This window comes from Cygnus atratus, chromosome 2 (assembly GCF_013377495.2).
Source record: "Cygnus atratus isolate AKBS03 ecotype Queensland, Australia chromosome 2, CAtr_DNAZoo_HiC_assembly, whole genome shotgun sequence".
Taxonomy (NCBI): Eukaryota; Metazoa; Chordata; class Aves; order Anseriformes; family Anatidae; genus Cygnus; species Cygnus atratus.
In genome coordinates, this window is record NC_066363.1 from 49,875,721 (window position 1) to 49,897,156 (window position 21,436).

Here is a 21,436-nt window from a genome sequence, read left to right on the forward strand (position 1 = left end):
CTGAGCTTTGCACCTTCCTCTGCCATTCTCTTGTTGCTCCCTTAGAGTTAGCAAGAAACAGGAATTAACTTGGTTACCCAAGGTCTAGGATTTGTGCCCATTGGACAAAAGTAGTCTCTATCCATAGAGAAGGGGAAATGAGCGAAGACTATTTCTCTTTCATGAAACACAAGGCCTAGTTCAAGGTGACCAAAGGGTTCATTGTTAAAAGTCTGCTGACCACATGGCTTATCCCAGGACAAGGAATTTAAGGTAGTGAAACCTCTTGGGTGCTTCTGGCTGGGGATTTCATCCTCAAGGACATCTTTTCCACAGCCATGCTGCTGTGGCTGTAAATAGATGCAGGGCTTAGGAAAGAAATGTCAGGGCATGAGGCTGCTGAAGAAGGCAAGGAGAGAAAGGGCAGCAGGTGCTGAAATCGTTATCAAATCAGGCATGGAGAAATAATGATGCTCCAGAAAGGGTTCGCTCCATTTCATCCTCATAGCCTTAGACTGGAGGCTGTCTTTAGCTAGACATCAGCCTGAAGTTGCAAGTGATTACTGGAGCAGCATATCTGGTGTACCGTTAAATTGACTGGCTTATTAGGAGTGTTTAAAAATGATCTTCCATCTTTATTTGCAAAAACCCATAAATGGTAAATAATGGAAAAAGTAGGCTTTTGAAAACCAGCTGCAAATGATTAGACAAAACAATAAAGCCAGTTACTTGCTTGCTGTTTCTTCTGTTTGCATGGCCATGAGAAATGTTTGCCTGACTTATTGTTAATATGCAGAGATTATTTTCATAACAGTCCCTCTGTAAATTATCTGAGAGCAAAACTGAGCTTTGCCCTGCTTAATGTACATCAAGTGAACTAATACAGGAAACACATGCTGTGTGGTCTGCCTTGTGTCCAGATAAGAGCTGAGGAAAATGAGGGTGTGGGTGGATTGTTTGCCCAGGCATCAGAAGGCTCCATAAGGAGCACACAGAGTCCCTAAATACTGGAAATAGGAGGATGCTACATGGGTCTCCTCATATGTGATGATGCTCCCTGGGGGCCAACTATGCTGTGGGGATGACCTGGCAAAACCCATATGCCATTTCTGTAATGATGTGTGGACATTAACCCCAAGCAGCTGGAGCAGTTTAATGCTCCCTAAAAATGCCACTAAAAACACCGCTAAGAGAGCAGTGGGAGTGGTGGGATGAGGAGGGGGCAAGTTTGTGTCTCCAGAGCCCATTCAAGGAGCATCGTGTTGTCTTGCTAACCCTGTTGGGCAGTGTGTGAGCTTAGAGAGCAGCCCGCTGTGTAATGGCAGGATCACCAGTCAGTGCTGAGTGAGCTCAAGTGCTAATTCCTTTATTTTAGCCCTTTGATAGAAGGTCACTGACAAAGTGCATCCAACTTCGGCTCTTGCAGTCTTTTGCTGTCTCCAAGGGCTTCCAGATACCTGGGGGGCTGAGCAGCCCGCCCCCCAGAGTGCAGGCTCTGTGTGCTGCTCTCCCCCTGCCAAGCCTCTCTCTCCTCTGGCTGCTGGTCGGGATGCTGCTGCTGCTGCTGCTGCTCTCATGAAGAGCTGTTTGCTTGCACTTGTGCATAATTGCAAACCTCATACTTGGAAATGGCAGGCAGAGGCTGTAGCAGAAACTGTAGAATTAAATGTGCTTATAGGCAGCTCAGGAGGAGAGAACACTTCTGCTTCTCTGCCTTAGCTTGTGATTCACTGCATTGGGAAAAAATGGAAAATAGAGGGGTCAAGGCAGCCTGGAGCGGGGAGGAAAGATCAGATGTGAAGAGAAGCTTTTGCACAGTGTAGTAGAGGATGCAGACCTAACGATCGGGAGAGCATGTATTAATCAAAATTAAGTCACTGATTACCAGTCAGGCTGCAAAATGTGATTTCTTTCACCACAATTGCAAAGAAAATGGTGTTGGGCTAAAAGGGCATTCATTATAATTTTAAGCCAAATAAGGCTAGAAGGGCTAGAAATAGGGTGAGCATGAAGAAACTGACAGAAACCTGTTTAGCAGGAGGTCAGTGGGTGGGGAAAAAAAGGTCTCTGCTGTTCAAGCCATGATTTATTTGCACTAGTTAATCCAGTAATATGTCCTTTGGAAAAGTGATGGCAACCAATGTCAGGAGGTGAAGTCCAAGGCAGTCCTGGAGTGGAGTGCATGCTCTGTGATTCAGTGGACATGGGAAAAGGGAAAATATATATGGCAGGGAAAAGATATGAGCAAGGACAGACTGTCCTCAGCCTCACTGGAAAGTTCCCAGAGAGCTAGGCTGCCCTTCATTGCTCCCCACCTGGAGGAAGTATCACCAGCATTTTCTGTGGGAACAGCACAAAGCACATCACCACTGCTCTTTTGCTGACACTTCAGTTCCTGTGCTAAAGGCCGAAGGTGCTAAAACATTACAAGGAATCAAATCTCAAAAACTTTTCTAATGTGCCTTAAACTTTCTGGTGTATGACTTCTTAACATAAACAAAATAATTTTATGCTCAGTATTTCCATAAAAGCCCTGCGTGGAACAGAAACTCTGTTGTGAAGGATTTCAGCCTTCAGAGGTGTCAAAAAATTTGCTGGAAAATCTCTAATCAACTGAAACAAGGGTTTAACAAGACGAAATGTGTGTGGCACCGTTACCTGTTACAGCGTCAGCAGCTTGGCTGCTGCTAAATTCCTGACACATTTCCTATCCCAGCAAGCTTCAGTAAGATCCTTGAGGGTTTTTCTTTTTCTTAACACCTGAGTAATGCCATGCATGACTCATCCTTTCTCACAATGTCAAAGATGTTCAGTTCTGCAGGAGCGATGCACCATGGGACCAAACGCCTGTTGGCTGTTTCAGCTCCAGTCACTGTCAGGTCATCTTTCCTATGGACAAAAATTTAGTAACACTCGTATGTATTTGTGTGTGGAGTGTGTTTAAAGGAGAACTGTATTCCCATATAGCTACTTCGGGTAAACAAGCCCAACCCATGCTTTCTTTTTCAACTGGATTTTCAGCCCAACTTCCAGTACAGCGTTAACGAAATGTACATGGAGAGATGCACTCAGTAATAGCTACAGGAGCTATCATTCTAATCTCCTTCAGTGAACTTCACTGTAAAACTTAAAATGTCACATCTCCTCCATGCACAATTTTTAATTAAAAACTGCATTGAAAAGGTCAGGACAGCTTGACTCTCTGCTGCCCACATACTGATAACCCAACAGCAGTGAAAGCAAGTAGTAGTAAACAAAATTCTTCTCAGCTTGAAAAGAAACTGATAAGGACTCTCTCCACCTGGAGTAACTAACAAACAGCAGCGGCAATGGCTCTTTTCCATGTACCACTCATAAGTAATCACTACTGCTCATCCCTGATAATGAAATTCTTGCTGGCTTTCCTTTTAAATAATACACAGCTCCTCATCTTATCACTTTCCTCCTCTTTAGCACTATTTTCATCTGCTTCTACCCTGAGATTACAATCTTGTATTTAAGCACTGGGTCCAATGTGCTTTTGCACTTGTAATATATGGGCGCCAATAAACTGTCAGCGGCACCAAAACCTACTTCATTTCATTCTATGTAATCTTGTGCTTGTGACAAGCTCTTAGTTGTGCATCTTTTTAGTGCTAACATTTGGAGACTGCACTTGCATTGCTTAGATAGGCAGTTTTCATTTCTTTCAGAGGAAAATTTTACTTCTGATGCTATTGTTAGCCGTGGTAATTACTACAGATTCAGCTGAAAGTTCCCTACACATGTATTCAGGTTTATGTATGCTATGAAAGTCTGAACTGAATAATGGAACATGACATGTTTTATCATCAAGGACAGGAGCATAGCTGTTACAACATACCTGGCATTACCACGTCGGAACTTTTTGATTCAGCACCAAAGTGATTTCCTCATGTAAGAAAGCTGAAATGCAGACTGCATTTGAGTTTTGACTGCCAATTTCTCCTTTCCAAGTGAAATATTAGATTTATAGAGAAACTTGTCCGACTAGAAAGAGATTTTTCACAAATTTCATGATTGGCTCACGCCTAGAATTTTATTCAATCCATTCAAAAAATAGACAGAACTATAAGGTGGCACATATTGTCAGAGAATACAAATGTCACATCCTCCTTTAAACAGTTTAATTTAAATCCATAGATTAAGACAGTGAAATAATTGCCCCAGGTGAGAAAATAATCAAGGGTCTTCAATGAAAGTATAAGTCTTCAGGAAAGCATTTACACAAACGTATCTGGTAAGCATAACTTTTCTATCATCTATAAAAATATAAACAGCATTTCAAAATGTCTTTAGATAAGTATGTTAAAGTCATCTAACATGGCATTAACGTACTGACAGAAAACGGGGCCTGGGCATGTCAAACCGCACCTAGTAATCCATACCCACCCAAAACTAAAACAATCTGTATGTGTTTCAACCATAATACAACAAAACAGTAGAAACAATTTCAAACCAAAGATAGACAAGTATGATGTTCCTCCTTTCATATGAATTCCTTATCTTTTTTTTTTTTATTACTATGACAATAATTAAGAGAAAAGTGGCAGTTCTGCACAGGCTAGTTGTAATTCTGGAACAAGTATAATTTGCCTTTCCCAGAAAGTAACCTTACTGGGAAGTGAAGTGTGCCAGGATCAAACTAAGGGCACTCCAATGTCATGTATGTTTTACTTGTGCATTATTACTTCGATGAGGACTGTAGCATGTGATAGGAGGACAAGTGCACATTACAAGGGCAGAACCTTGGCTCCCTGGACAGCAGAACCAGGCAGAGTAAAGAGTATTTTAAAGACAAGAAAAAACAAAACACCAACTCATCTAAACTTTAAACAGTGCAATGTAAGGTATTCCTGGTACAGCTGTCATAAATGCACCTTGTATTTTCTAGGGATGCAATCTGGTAAGCTAGACACCTAATCATTGTTGCAAGGACTTACTGGTTCAACACAGATTAAAATGTTTGAATACACTGCATATATTGGTCACAGGTCTAATCACATAATTTCACTTCTCCCAATCCTAAATTTGCACTGGAACAGCTTCCCAATCAGCTGTGAATTTGTATAGCAGAGCACTTGATGTTGTAATTGACTAGCACGTATGCCAACAACAGCTGATATTTTCCAGTAAAGTGATCTACAAGTGAGAAACAAAACCAAAGGGTCAGGTTTCAGGTAAAGGTTGGACATTTTGAACTTTGGACAAAGTGACAGGTATCTTTGATTCTCCGGGTGCTGGCGCTTTTGTGACTGGGGTTGCATGGGCTTTTACATCTGCTATTCTTTCTTTAAATCTTTGCTGGAGGTACTTTTCTTCTTTGGAGTAACTTTTAGCAAAAGCAGACATCAACAGACATGCTGACATGGCGGTCCCTCCAATGCAAAACAAGATCGCTCCTGCCAGCTTGCATATATCAAGGGACCCATTAAACTGAATGGCACGAGTATCCACCACAACAAAATCATCTTTCCCAAGAGCTTCAATTTTCGGTGGCACAAGAAAACCCACTACAAGAACCGTTAAACCTATCAGCATAAAACCCGTCCCAGAGATGAGTCCGACCTGGAAAACAAAGAAAATTAAACAATGAATATGGCCTTCTAGTTTTCTGTCAGTAAGCGGTTCTAGAGAACATTTATCTTTTACAGTGCCTTGCAGATACTTTTTTTTGTTGTAAGCGAAGGCTGATGTTTTCCTTTTGGGTGGCTCTACTAGAACTAGAATATACGGAGGAACTATCTTTTTACAACTCATATATAATTCGATATTGACATTTCTGGAAACACCAGAATACACATCTATACTTCTACATAGCACCTCACACCCAAATGGCCAGTCACAGAAAGGATCACAGTTTAACCCCAGTACTGTGTGACTGATTATTTCTTTAGCTTTAGGCGGTGCTTAGCACCAACTGTTCAGGCCCCGATGATAGTCTGTGTCATATCCACCACTTGCCATGAAGAGTTCACAGAATACTCCTAGCACAATTCCCATTAGTGCAAAATTTGATTGACACAGGATGGGCTACCATCAGAGCAGAAGGTTTGGATTAGATGACCTCCACGGCCCCCTTCCAACCTCTGGTATTCTCAGATTCTCTGAAGTTCCCTGATATGAATGGAGATCTTACTGTTGTTCTTAATCCCCAGGTCACATGGTTCCACTGTTAACCTACCATTGCCATTTGTAATTATCTTACAGGACTATTAAGCTCTTGAATTTGGAAAACCCTGCCCATAACAAGACTTTGAGGTTTCAGTGATGTGGCTCCCTATGACAGAGAAGCTAGAGGATCCAAAAACCCCAGAACTCCCCTGGAAGCTGATGTATCTTGGTTTAAAAAAAAATAAAAACTAACAAACAAAACCCACACACTTTTGTGTTAAGACAGATGGTTATTCAGTCATCTCAGTGAAACCTGAGCAACTGAATCCCTAGGATCATTAGTTACATGTGAATATCTCGACATAGGAGTTTCTCTCTCCAGTACCCAGCAATGGGTAGTACCTTCCAGAACGTAGAGCTCCACCTGCTAGGCGATCTCTGGATCTGAAAATCATCCTCATACTCCCATATTGAAGCTGTGCAGTCCTCATAAAACTGATGCAGGTAGGACCGAACTCCATAGCGTTGGTAACCTCCCTCGGTGCTGCCCTGCGTGTGCTTGGTCCCACAGATGTCAGCATAGGAGCTCATCCTTCCGACCTGCAATGAGAGGTTTCATGCAAAGCAGATCTAATTATTGACGTGGCAGGAGATGAAAGCTAGCTACACACGCTCCAGGTGACATGAAGAAAAACAGCCTTCGTAATGAGCCTGGTAATGTGTGCAATGACTCAGCTGAAGCAAACCCAGGGCACTGAGCATTTTGGTGCAGCACAGCCTAAAGACGCTGCATGAACACCCCCTCCCATATGTAGGGTGCTTGGTCCCCATCCTTCACACTAGCGTGCTACTGGGTTTCTGTGGAGATGGAAAAAAAGCAGATGTCAGGTAACAAAAGCCATCATCCCTTAAGGGCTCAAACTGCCTCTGAGGCAGACTCTAGTTCTATCAGTTCACTAGAGTTTGCAACCTTATAAACTTTCAAACTGCTGGATGAGTGGTTTTTTTTTTGTTATTGTTATTTTGTTTTTTTAAATATGTTTTCACCTGAGCTTTTGAACTTTAAGACTATGTGCTGACGTAACATTCATAGCCGTAAGAAACGCAGGCAAAGTAAGTCCCAACCAGATTGAAACTCTACATATCCTGCACTTAAATACAGATAGTTGAAAATGAAAAAGATGGAATGGCACAACAGCACTGATGTGCTCACCTTGCAGTGAAATGCAAATACGGAACTTATGGCAAATCACTGCTCCCTTGGAGAATTCAATACCCAAGCTCCTGCTGACTTTAATGAAATAAGAATTTTGCCTGCTATGGAAACTGCTAACAAAATTCCCCGTTTTTTCCACTTCGCTGAAGTTATCCTAACTTAGAAAATTAGTATTTAACTATGCAGGTCTGAACTTGCACAGGTATGATGCTAGCGAATTCATTAAAGTAATACCAGCCCCTCAAACACTTGAGCAATAGGTCAGTATTATTTAAGCTGAATGGCTTCTCTTTAATGAGTTCAAAAAGTCTTAGTCCAAAGGGAACTACTAATTCATACCCAAATCTGAATGTCACAACTCAATTTATCAACTTCAAACAGCTTCAGTGGGTTCACCTGATTGCCACAGCCACCGCAATTTTACTTGGAGGGAGGGAGGGAAGGAAGGAAGGTTTGATGTGCTCATTGCAGCTAGGACCTCTGTTTTACAGCCTTGCAGTCCCTTTGCCCTTCAATAATGTCTGATCTTGCTGGGTACGAAATACCTGTTTATGCAAGGGAAAAAATAGACACTGCTGCATTTAATTTCAGCAGAAGCCAGAATGTGCTAACAGGTAACGGCAACCAGCTGAAGCTCTTGGCTGGTTCTGAAATCAGCACTGATATGATATTGGCCTTTTAAGTTTTTGGAATTTGGTTGCATTCTTGGCCCAGTAAGAGAGGGCTTCGCTGTTTCCTCTTTATTGTTAACCATCTTGGCTTTTATTTACTTTGTATATTTAATATGTATTTAGTTTGGGATTTCATGATCTCAACATCTTATGATTGCAAGTTTCTCTACTGCGTTTCAAGGCAAAGTTTCAAGGCTTTCAGAGAAGTTATGGCAAAGATGACATTGATAAAAGAGCTTGAAAAAACTTTTTTCAATGCTCAAAATTGCTGATCCATCGCTATTTTTGATAGAACAACAACAAAATAGCAACATGGATATGCATGACATTGTCATGTGCATATAATCTGAACCCTTATGGGGAAACCCTGGAAATTATTCTGCTTTTCAAGTCTGCTTGTTCTTTTACAAAGGTGGTCTTTTTGTTTCCCTTGGGAGTTTCTCCTTCTGTTTATTCCTTGACCAAAAAGAAAGGAAAAAGTCCTCTTGTTTCACAGCCACTATTTCTTCAATAGCTAGCTAGCTGCCATTTTCCACAGGACAAGCAATGAAGAGAGCTCTGTCTACCCACTACAGATAAAAAAAAGAAAAAAGAGAGAATACCTCAGGGTAAAAGGAGAGCATGGCAAGATCATCTATATGCAGAGTTCTACAAGTTGACAAGAGATAGCAAAGTATGTTTTGAGTGTTTCCATGAGAAGTCATAGAAAACTTCACCATTCAAAGGAAAAGTAACAAACGATATTCAGTAAAAATGAGAAGTGGCTTAACCTAGAAAAAGTGTTCTGAACTCCTAGTTAACTCCTAAACACTTCCCAGACAGTAAAAAGTCATCTTAGTTGTCACGTACCCACTATCTGTGCCCATTCAAAGAATGAGGGGAGTTACATATACCATTTGCCAAAAATCATCCTAAACTGGTGCTGAACCTAGAACCAGAAAGCACTGTACCTAATCTCAGTGTAGGACTGCACATCACAACAAAGCCACAGTGTATTTTACCATAACCACCTCAACTGTCACACACAGACTCATGCAGCCTATACCTCAATATCACATAGGAAGAGGTTACGCCCATATACCTGAACCTGCCTTTGGTTATTGGAAAGCAAGCACTGCATCTCCCACATCACAAAGACAAGAAAATAAAGAGGTCAACCAAAGCTTTGCAAAGAATCATACTCTCAGGTCCTTACTCTGATCTTTATTCTCATATCAAAGCTACCTCCTTAAATTACATGCAGCTTTTTGCCAATTTAATGTACTCAGGTGAGCGTATTTAGTGTCACACAATGAGCAGAATAGGAGGCACTTTTCCTGGATGTAATTGACTTGACAAGGTCAAGGCAGGGAAGTACCAGACCCAGCTGCCACCAGGAAACAATTTTAGAACACCTTTTTCCTTCCAGAATTCTGGAAAGAAGGTGCAACACACGTTGATGAATTTGGATTTTCTTAAATTAATGTAAATGTAGTAAACTAAAGTTGCTGATTCAATGCAATGTGACAGAAACCTGTACAAATATATTTTTCTTGAATTCACTGCACTGTCTGTATGTTTATCTGTTGAGAAAGATATAGGGGGGATTGGTGTTTCTAATGATGAATTACCTGCAAGAACCCCATAACCCGTAATCACTTATCTTACACAGATTCTTTTTCTGTAGCAATCTAAAATGCTAATAGGCAGTTTTGGTCAGGCATACGAGCAGAATGATAAATAAGAGCTTGGGAGGTTGAATACTAGCAAAAGAAAATGATATTTTGTCTGAAAGAGCTGTGACAACATCAAGTACTATGACCTTTTAAAATGGAAAAAAAAACTTGCCTAGATCTAGTCAACATCATTAGTCCTTTTCAAGCGCTGCATAATATGAGTGCTACTGCATCTTTTCTTTACTTATCAGAAATGGAAGAGTCTGAACATAATCTCCTACCTTTTGGAAAAATCTCATCCCTTAGAGAGGAGGAAAGAGAAGGCTTCCCAGACCTATATGACTCACTGAAGCAGTCTGGTAATTTGGCCTAAGATGGTCTCTTTTCTCAGCTGCAGTGTAAACATTATGTTCTTGCTATGTACTGATGAGGCAGAGGAACTGAAACAGTCAGAGCATGATCGGAAAAAGCAGCTTTACATAAATGTTAGTGCCCGCATCGATTTACAGTGGGTGAATAAGTGCTGCAGTAGGTATGTCCTCTTGAGTGTTGATGTCTATTTGCATGTCTCACCTTCATGGATGAGAAACTAAACGCTGAGATGTTGGGAAACTTGCTGGAAAGAAAGACTGACTGTTACTCAAATCTGCATTAACCACGAGCCCAGAACACGCACCCAGGCTGCAGGAAGTCATTTATCTTTACAGGATTTTCAGCGTCTAAACCCAAGATGTCTAGGAAAATGCGGGATAGATGACCACAGCTTCAGCGCACGCCACTGCGTAGCAGCAACCCATCCCCTAGCAACTTTTGTTTCCATGGCAAAAGCTGTCCTGTTTACGTTGAGCTTTACTATTCCCCACCGATCTACAGAGATGTAACCGGACTGGCGAGCAGGCAGGCAAAAAAGATGAGCATGATCCATGAAAAATTACCCGATACGTTTATGCAGCTCCTTCAGATTACTTCCCACTGAAGGGTCGGTCACATTTTAAAAGCCGTAAGGGATGAGGAAGGCAGAGCAAATTCGGGGGTGCCACTTCTGCATCCCGCACACCCAACGCAGACCCCCGGCTCTGGGGGAGGGTCCTGACAGAAAACCCCTCTCTCCTCTCCTGTCCCCTCCGCAGTCGCATCCCACGGCCCCCCGGATGCCCTTCCCTGCCCCATTTCACCGCGCTAACTGGGAGGCAGAGCCCTCCGGGGGGCGAGCACCGCAACGCGAACCCGGTGGCACCAGGTAGGGCACCGCCGACAGCCCCGGCCTCGCCGCTGCCCGCTCGCTGAGGGACCCCGGCCGGCCGCGGGCTCGGAGGAAAGGCTCTGCGGGGCTCTCGGTGCCCCCCACGGCCGGCCCCGCTCCGCGCCCCCCGCCCGGCCGAGCCCCACGTTTCCGCTGGGTTTACCTGTCCTCCCACCGCGGCGGCGCTAGCTGCGGCTCGCCCGGCCCGTCCCCGTCCCCATCCCGCTCGGCGCCGCCCCGCACGGCCCCAGCGCGCAGGGCCCGCCGCGCCCTGCCTCGGCGCTGCAACGCCGCCCACGGCCGGGCCGGGCCGGGCCGGGCTGGGCCAGCAGGGAGAAGGGGCCGAAGGCGGCCACCCACTGAGCCCGGAGCTCCCTGAGGCCCTGCCCGGCTTCAGCCGGGTGGCGGTGGGCAAGGCGTTGATGTCTTGGGTCTGCCCCGATAACGAGAGGTTGTGGGATCAGCAGGAGGGTCTGCAAGGCAGGGAGTTTGGGGGAGTAAGGAACGGAGTGAGGGAAGAGTTAGAAGGCATGACAAGACACTAAGGTGTATCCCGCAAAGAGGCAACGTGCGATTCCCCTGGAAAATAAATACGTGGAAAGAACGCTAAGGAGTCATTTTAATATCCCACACTGAAATACATACAAAAAATAGAGTGTCACTGCATGCAGGAAATACGGAAGTGCATTAAAGCAAAATGAGGTAGTAAAAATGGAAGGAAAAAGAAGTTTTTTGGTTTTTTTTTTTTTTGATTGAATTACTATAGTATCTGAGGAAAATAAAATTAATGGTAGTTTAATTAATAATAATGTCCAAGCTCCTTTAAAACAAACAAACTGCTCTTGATGACAAAAAACAAACAAAAAGCAATGTTGGACAATTGCAAACTAGGAATCTTAAGAATAGCTATGAAAAGTGCAAGTGAGGGAGTACATTCAGAAGAAAAAATGCTCATTTAGGTGGGCTCCATCCTCTTCTTGCAAAGCTGACGTGCCCTTTTCATTTAATGAGCAATGACGAACATGGTTCTCCTAACCTGAGCACAGCTCCTTCCAGAGCAGTACAGTAATCAGTGAGTAGTATTAGCATACCCTAGCCCAAGGCAATTAACAAGGCAGTAAACTGACAATTATTTGTGAAAAAAAATCCAGAAAATCCAGTGAAGCCATAAATGAACGAGTAACAGGACAGAATATCAGAACAGATTTTCTGTTTGTTTGTCCTGTAAGGACAGCTAACACCTATTTTTACAGGTAGTATCACTGTTAGGATTGAATGCTGCTTCAAGCTAAATCAAGTAGATGTATTCTATAAAAAAATGTAGTTAATCTATGTGAGCTGTCCTCTACTCACAAACATAGCTTTTGATTATTTACATAGTGACAAGGGAGATAATTACAAGATGAAATACATGTGTTAACTGGTACAGTTTTGTTTTCTTACACAGAAGGAATGTAGTCAGCAAACTATGACAAATTAGCATTGTAGCAATAGGGACATTTTCAGTAAAGCTAAAAACGACCCGTTAACTCCAAACTAACAAACTTTAAGATTCACCATTGTTAATCTCAGAAGTTGCTTTTAGTGCACATCTGGATGCAGCCATGGCTGGCTGGGAGGGGAAGGTGGGTTTTAGACATATAACCGTGGCTGCGTTGTGTCGTTGTGTCAATAAAGGACAATATTGTTTGCTATTGATGGACTTTGAGTTCCCTCCCTTCCTGCCTGCGCTTAGCACCCGCGGTAAACAGGTAGTGGCAGCTGTTGAAGTTGCTAGGTTCACTGCTCTCATCTCTGTTCTCAAGGACAAAGCACACACACCTGAGCTGGAAGATGGCTGTGTTATAGCTGGACACCACCTGAAACTAATAAATGAAGGAGGGAAAGGGGAGAAGGTATGTCTGCAAAAGGTTTTGGAGGAAGCTACAGATGTTCATTAGGAAGGGTATTAACTCAATCTGAGATTGGAACTGAGCTTGAAGTATAAGTGAACGTGGTTATGAGAGATGTTGAACAGAGCAGTATAAATGTCCCATTTAGCCAATAAATTAGTAACATCAATGTACAGATTTTTTTTTAGGATACTAGCACATGTAAGTCATACCTATGACTCATGATATGAGCTGTTGTTATAGGAAAGAATTTCCAAATCTAAGTTTTTCCTCAATTTTCAGCTTTCGCAAAACTTAGACTATGTTTATACTGAAGATTTTAGCTGGGAGTGATGTGGAGAGCGAGCTTAATGTCTCTGTCTCTCAAACTGTAGAACTTGTTAACTTGATTTCTTTCACTTCTGGAGAAGGAAGCTTTCTGTAGCTTCCACTGGTTGTGCTAAAGGTATGTGATGGACAATAGCGAACATTCAGAGGAAAAAGTCCTGTATTGTCAAGAACTTCTGTAGGTGTTGGTTGCCATAGAATTTATAGGCTTCTCCCATGCTGAGGGATGAAGTGATCATGACAGCCAGCTTGCTGAACACAGCTTAGTTAACTTCTGGGAGCCTGTGCTGAATAGGAGGAATTACAACTTCTGGGAAACATGCGTTTCTCTTGTAGCAAAATACTGCAGTTGGTATGAGGGTCATGTTCACTGAGTAGCAGATGTCTGTCCATATTTGCTTAGCAGCCTTGGCAAGCTTCCAGAGACTGTTCTTCAGTTTCATGTGCTGCATAAAACCTTGGCCTGAATAATTCTGCGATAGTGACATTATTGGCACATTTGCCTTTCTTTTCCCAGTGTCTGGCTCACTTTCACCTGGAGAACAAGGCCCTGTAATGCTTCCACTTTCTGGAAAAACTTCAGTTAACCTGGGAAGTTTAAAATAAATTTTTGTTTTGCTTGTTTGTTTCTTTTATTTGTCTCTGTTTGTGCAAAATGATGCGATGTTAATTAAAAAAAAAAAAAAAAAGTAAGAGGTCCAGAATAGAGGCCAAATCCTCATTCCACAGAGCTGTTTAGGGAAGGATACCTCCAGGTGTTTATGGGGAATCCAGAGCTTCAAGTCCTGGCCATATCCACCCTCAATTGGTTTCCATGTTTGGCTGCAACATGACTCTGTGTGCAAGGAATTCCTTGACACCTCTCTCCCTCTCAGATGGCCTTCAGTAATAGATCATGGTAGCTTTATGAGACTTGTCCATGCAGAGCCACAAAGAGCAGCTCAGGTATCTAAAGGTGATCCCACCCTTCTTCACTGTAAAGGAACAGCGGCCGAGAGGTGGGAGAGCTCCTTCCACTGCAGAAGTGGCTGATGGGGGCCATGTGGAGCAAGAGCTAATAGCTGTCGTTCTGCCCTTCTGGCTGTGCGTCTCTGCAAGGGGCTGTTGCTGCTGTTTAGATGGTACCTCTAAGTGGGCAGAAATACTGGGGAAGAATGCGGCAAAAAAGGTAGGGGTCAGTTCAGGTCTGTAGTGCTTATCTCCTGTTCTTTCTGTAGCCTCTCTGGCAGTTCAAAATAATGAGAAGAGGCTGTGAGGAGAAGGGTGCCAATTTTGCATCCCTTTCTGTTGTCTCTCCCATGTGACATTAAGAGCAGATGCTGCTCTTATGATGTCCTACATCCACACTATTTTCCGATAGCAGAGGACAAACCTGGAGGACAAATTTGCACAAGTACAAACTGAACACGCAAAGCTACCTTGGGAGACATGAATGCCTCTGTGAACATGTTGGGTTCTTGCCTGCCTTTCTGCTGCCTGAAAAGGGATCGGTGTCCTCTTCCAAATACTTTTGGACCAATGTCTGGTGAGACAGGCTAGTTCTGTGGGGGGTAGCCATTGCCATTCACCCTGCATACTGACTTGAATCAAGGACCCAGAGCAGCTGTCATGCGCTTTTCAGTAGTAGTATGAAGCTACCATTTTGATGGTCTGTGTTGATATCTGGATGTATGAAGGGCTCTTCAGGGGGTTTCTGTAGGCCTGCACTATGTTCCACTCCACCAGGTGACATCTTTTGGTTGTTCCTTTTAAATAGTACTTTTAAAACTTCTGATGTGGAGGGTAATTTACAAATTGAAGGCATGGTTTGTTTTTTTTTGTTTGTTTGTTTTTTCATATTCTAGACAGATTACTGCCAGCTGCTCCATTCCCGTTTTATCTGAGGTGATTTGGTTATTGATATTGCATAAAAATCTGTGCTTAGCTTCTTGCTTTTCAAATATTGCTGTATTTCCCAGAGCTTTCTTGAAAATGCTCAATCTAGCAAAAATACTCTGCCATCATCTTTTTATATGAGTTTGTCCCTGTTCCCTGAGCTGGTAACAGAAGGGGCTTTCCTGAGAATCCACACCATTTATCTAGGTGCTTTTTTTCTGTTTTACCCTGAAAATATATGGGATAGAAATTGTTAGTTCTCTTTCATTCTTGTTGTTCCTGGTGATTTTGAATATCCTGATACCAGGCAATAGTTTGGAGCTGACTAATCCAAAACATGAGTAGACAAGTGATTAAAGACTTGAAAATAACAGAGAGTTTGTATGATGGAGTGAACATTTGCCTGTGAGGGCAAAGAGGGATAAGAGCCAGGACTTAGAAGCATCTCAATGACCATCTTTGTTCAAAAACTTCTTCCATTCATGATGTTTGTGTTTCCGCAGTTCAACATGAAATCTCCTTGCTCTTTGACCTAGTTGTTTCCAAATAATCTTTGCAGATGCAGTGTGTTGAGGGGGTTTAGAGGCAAATAGCCTCTGAATTTAGATCCAAATGAATATCAAAAGTGCCATTTTCCAGAAGTGTCAAGTGTTTGACAGCAAAAGTATGCAGCAGTGAGCATTTTATTTGCAGCAGCTAGTACTACCACTAGACAGCTGTGTTGTTTTAAAATACGCTGCCTATGAAGATCAGTGACTTGGGTTAATATATAAAATTTGGTTTCTCAAGGGAAGTGTAATTTAAAGAGAAGGGCAGGTGTGGGGAAAGCTATGTAGAATCAGTTTAAGAAATTCTATCTGCTCGGTTTTCTTGAAAGGAGATGTGTAAGATGCATTCAAATACTGAACATCCCCATCAAGAGCAGACTTAGGAGAGTGCTCAGCTCCTAGTGAGACAGCTACTTAGAGGGCTGAGTTTTCAGGTGTGCTGAAGCGTGGCTGTCATGTGTGGGATTTACTGTGGTTGAACGAGTTAGGCCACATCAGATGAGTTTCTGTCTCTGCTGTGTTCCTACCTCCTGTGCATAAGAGGTAAAACGTGTGAACCAAAGCTTCTTTCAGTTACTCTTTTATGTCTGTCCTTTCTGTTTGCATATGTGAGGTTTCTAATGATGCTCAGCATGTCATACTCTGCAATCTTCTGTGTTTTGGTGCCCACATAGGAATGGCAGTGTCTGAAAACTTGACCTCTACTATAAGTGTTGAGAGTCATGAGGGTAACATTACTAACCACTGTCAAAATGTCTTGGAGTCTTAGTATTTTATCTGTCTGATTGCTATTCCAGAAGTCATTATGCTGTTTCCTATCAGCTTTTGATAAAGTGGATGACATTTATAATGCAGTCATTATAAATTGATAATGTAATTACTCTGTGGTTGGTCTCTCATATAACTTTATGCATAATCTGAATGTTAACACAGCAAAGTGATGGTACTACACAGTCTAATCAATGTTAGTGGACTTTTAAAAGGCATATTGTTATTATAAGGCCAAAGATGGGACGGATAGCATTGCAATATTGTTATTGTCCTTGTATACTGACAGTCACTGTGAGTAACTGTTAATCAGATGGGATTTGCATTGTGTGAAAGATACTGCACAAACTTTGTGCAAAGGTACCTTATCATTCAAATAATTGTTTATTGTCTAAACCAGTGTAATCACCATAGCTGTAATATCACTACATCAAGTAGTCACTGTATTAAGTGCCAATTGTTAGTCTGTCATTGTCTATTAGTCTATATATCTTCAGAAAACACTGCTAGATTTTAACAATGAAAGTCTCTCTCCAAACAGTTGTTTCTCTGAAAGAAGTGAGGAGGAACAGATTAACAGTCTCAGCTCTTGTAACCAGCTATATAATTACTTTAAAGAGAACACATCAAATTGCAGCCCAAAGACAGTGCCTATGCTCTTACAAGACTCTCTGGAACTTTTGACCTCTATTTATAAGAAAAAGCCCCAAACCATCGGCTGAGGAGAGCACACACTGATTATTTGCATGATTTATAGACGTTGTGACAAAATAAACATGTCAAATGTGTCCAAGGTGTTTGAACAAAGACACGAGGGAAATGTTATTTTCTTTTTAGTCAGCTCAGTAAGAATTGTGTTCTGCCTTTGACTCTGGTGAATTTTGGAGAGCATGGGATCAGTGGGTTTACAGGCAGGCACCATCAAGAGAGCAGAATGCAAGCTGTTATTTCTGGGTTAAAAAATAACTGATATTCTGTTGTGGCATTTTCTACCTTAATTAACTGATGATGCTCAAAAGCAAACAGGCAACAATCACAAGCAGCCTAGTTCCACTCTTGTAACCTGAAAGTGGAAGGAATAATATGTGTTCTTTGATTTATAAAATAGCAAGCGTACAGTGTGAATATTGTCCTTTTGACATTACCTCCCAGTTGCCGATAGGACACTTAAAACACTGCTACCTTTGCAAAGATGTCCCAAAGACAAATAGGTTGATGTAAATCTTCTCCTTGTGCCTATAGAGTTTTAAAAGACTTTTGATTGTAAAACTGTATTTTACAGGGATTGTGGTGTTCTGCACTTGGTAGAGGTAATTGAGTGTAGACCCTTTTCTAAAGTTGCTTTTTGCATTGCCACACACACACAAAGTTTTTTGTTGCTCCCCAAAGATGATTTACCTGCACTTAGCTAATAGTCTTTTCACTTAGCATAACAATCACAGATTCACAGAATGGTTGAGTTTGGAAGGGACCTTTGGAGGTTATCTTGTCCAACTCCTCTGCTCAAGCAGGGACGCCTAAAGCAGGTTGCCCAGGACCATGTCCAGATGGCTTTTAAAGATCTCCAAGGAGGAAGACTCCACAGCCATACTGGACAACCTGTGCCAGTGCTCAGTTATCCTCACAGCAAAGATGTGTTTACTGATGTTCAGATGGAACATTCTGTGTTCCAGTTTGTGTCCATTGCTTCTTGTCCTGGCACTAAGCACCATCGAAAACAGCAAGGCTCTCATCTTTGCACCTGCTCTTCATGTTTTTGTACATTGATGAGAACCCCCTGATTCGCCTCTTTAGGCTGAACAGCCCCAACTCTCTTAGCCTTTCCTCAAATGAGAGGTGCTCTGGTCCATCATCTGGGTGGCCCTTATTACTTGTATATTTAAATGCAGTAGGAAAACTGTTGTGTGAAGACTTCATGAGAAAGCAGCATATGTGTTCCCTAACAAAATCTGTTTCACATTCTCCTCCCTGCTGTTCACTTGCTTGCTATTCATAGAATTGGTTTGGGCTGAAAGACACCCTGAAGGATAATCTAGTTCCACCCCCCTGCCATGGACAGGGACACCTGCCATTAGACCAGGTTGCTCAAAGCCCCATCCAACCTGGCCTTAAATACTTCCAGGGATGGGGCATCCACAGCTCCTCTGGGCAACCTGCTCCAGTGTCTCACCACCCTCATAGTAAAGATTTTCTTCCTTATATCTAATTTAAATCTACCCTCTTTTAGTTTAAAGCCATTACCCTGTTACCAAAATATCTCAGATAAAACCCTTAATATCAATGTAATGTTAAGAAGCAGACATTCTTTATTAAGGTGTTGAATGCATGCGGGATCGTTTCACTGATCATGCATGCCAGTTGAGTGACGCAGGTAGGTTATATTAATGTTACTTGATACATATTCATTGTTTATTCTCGGAGTTATTACACATATTAATTACTTTCCCCAAAAGTATTTACATAGGCTCCTCCTGGTTGTGAATGCGCCACAGCCCTGGGCAAGGGTCTCCAAAGGTCTTTAAAGACCCCTGGGGGTCACAGTCAAGTCTTTGCTGCTCCTCCTTGTCCCATGGAGGTGTGCACAGTCTCATCTTTCTTCTCAAGATTCTCCATTGTGCTGTTTCAGCAGATAAGAATAAAGAAGCAGTCTGTTTCATGCAGGCAGTTCCATATATTCCCATTGCAAAGCTTCTGTTATCTTATGCTTAGGCAGGTGCTTTACAGTTAAGTCAGCATCGCACGATTGTTCAGCTTTGAGCTCAAATATTTACAGTTATGATGAAGAGTCTGTTAGTGGTAACAACCCCTTGTCCTATCCCTACACTCCCTGACAAAGAGTCTCTCTCCAGCTTTCCTGTAGGCCCCCTTTAGGCACTGAAAGGTGGCAATAAAATCTCCCCGGAGCCTTCTCTTCTCCAGGCTGAACAACCCCAACTCCCTCAGCCTGTCAAAATAGGACAGGTGCTCCAGCCTGTCAGTCACACTCATGGCCCTCCTCGGGACTTGCTCCAACATGTCCGTGTCCTTCTTAGGTTGTAGGCCCCAGGGCTGAATGCAGCACTCCAGATGGTGACTCACAAGAGCAAAGCAGAGGGGGAGAATCACCTCCCTTGACCTGCTGGTCACACTTCTTTTATTGCAGCCCAGGATATGTTTGGCTTTCTGGGCTTCAAGTGTGCATTGACACAAGTGCTCTCAAGCCATTTTCCACCCAGGCTATATTTCTGCTTAGGATTGCCGCAACCCAAGTGCAGGACCTTGCACTTGGCCTTGTTGAACCTGATGAGGTTTGCACAGGCCCACCTCTCAAGCCTGTCCAGGTCCCTTTTGATGGCATCCCTTCTCTCCAGCATGTTGCCCTCAACACACAACTTGGTGTCATCTGCAAACTTGCTGAGGGTGCACTAAATCCCACTGTCCACGTCACCAACAAAGTTGTGAAATAATGCCAGTCCCAATACTGACCCCTGAGGAACACCACTCGTTACTGATCTCCACATGGACATTGAGATGTTGACCACAATTCTTTGAGTGTGACCATCCAGCCAATTCCTTATCCACCAAGTTGTTCAACTGTCAAATCCATTTATATCCAATTTGGAGTTATTGTATGCCATTATATTCCAGCAACCCACAGGACTGAAAGAAGAGTAATTCCTCTGAAGTCAGAGATCAGGTAAGAGTACTGGGCAGTCCTGTGGCCCTGTATCCACCTGTTTCTGATGGTGGCCAATAGCAAGCACATGCAAAAATTATAATAGGTAAATCATATAAGTTACTCTAGCCTCCTAGCTTCTGGAAGTTTGCACCCTAGGGACTTCTGGACTAGAGGAAGTCATAGCCACCCTTTCATATTTAATAGCCATTAAAGAACTTTTGCTTGTGAACTTATGAATCTTATTGCTGTTTGAATCCATTTATACTTTTGGCAACTGCAGGAATAGGTTGTGGCCTTAAATCAGTGTGAAAGGGACTCACATTCCAGCTATCTCTGAAGAATGAGTTTTTAACTGGGAAGTATGTCACTTTTTATTTCTATGCCTTATAGATAATAGCATGCGCAGGACAGGTACTTGCTCTGGATATTTTTTGAAGTTAAAACTGAAAGCCAAGGCTTAGACCTTCAAATCTGCTTTGAGATCTCATTCAAGCAACATTATCCTACTGATTTTAAAGGGAACTAAGCACTGAAGAACCAGTGAGATACAATTAGCTAAACAGTACAGTTCAGTATTTATTTAAATCTGAGGATTTTAATATGTGTGGTAAAATAAAATACATTACAGGACGTTAATGTCCCAACTATCTTTTGCTTGGTGATAAGATGATCATGATGGCATTGGCATGCTTCAGTGGATACTGATAGCTTAGAACTCTAATTGGGTCACCAAATATGCCTTTTTAGTTAGCTAGTTTTAGGAGTTTTGAATCCAATCCAAATGCTCTACAGAAGTGGAAAAACTAACATCTATTCATGACTGATATGCCTGGCATTCAAAGAAAAATCTTTAATTCTGTTTGCTTATGGTATCAATTTCAAGGCTGAAAGATACCATTACAGTTTTCTGTTCGATATCTTTCATAACAAAGAGCAATAATTCTGTTCTCTAAATCTTTCCTCAACTTTTGGAATAATTTTTATCTATTACATAAATGAACACACAATTTTATTTTGGCAGACTGTAAATCCACTGAAAAAAATGAGGTTTTTTAGGGGTGGGAAGAGGAGCTATTTTTTATTGTGTTCAGTGGAGAAAGAACTGAAAAATGGAAGGAGAAAGGAAAAATTTTGAAAAACGTTTTAATAAAACACTTTATTCAAAATGGAGTATTTCAGGTCTAGTTTTGAAATGCCAAAATGGTTCTATTCTGAAACTTAGTCCTTTGACTCTTTCATTAAATATAGTGGTTTTGTTTTGTTTGAAAAATGGACCAGGATAGAGAGAGAAAAGGAGGTGTGACAAAGAACAGAGAAAAAAAAAAAAAAAAGAATACTCCCAAAATGAAACAAAACCTCTCATCTAGTGCCAGTTCAAAATAAATGTTTATGGTTTGGCAACCAAACCAATCATCCCTTTGTTTCTTCAGGTCTAGCAGTGGTAATGACTTTCTTGGTTGCTTATTCTAATG

General features: G+C 42.1%; 1 protein-coding gene across 2 annotated transcripts; it reads right to left on the reverse strand.

The window, feature by feature from the left end:
- Positions 1-4,009: 4,009 nt before the first annotated feature.
- NRSN1 (neurensin 1) lies at positions 4,010-11,211 on the reverse strand. Of its 2 annotated transcripts, none has more exons than XM_035549609.2 (3): positions 11,060-11,211; positions 6,514-6,711; positions 4,010-5,565 (listed from the first exon to the last, which is right to left on the reverse strand). In XM_035549609.2, exons 2-3 carry the CDS (start codon positions 6,700-6,702, stop codon positions 5,167-5,169), a joined length of 588 nt encoding a protein of 195 aa, XP_035405502.1. In that variant the 5' UTR covers positions 6,703-6,711; positions 11,060-11,211; the 3' UTR covers positions 4,010-5,166. The 2 variants fall into 2 exon arrangements, with proteins under 2 accessions (XP_035405502.1, XP_035405500.1); XM_035549607.2 differs by lacking the exon at positions 11,060-11,211 and adding an exon at positions 9,935-10,264.
- Between the last annotated feature and the right edge of the window lie 10,225 nt (positions 11,212-21,436).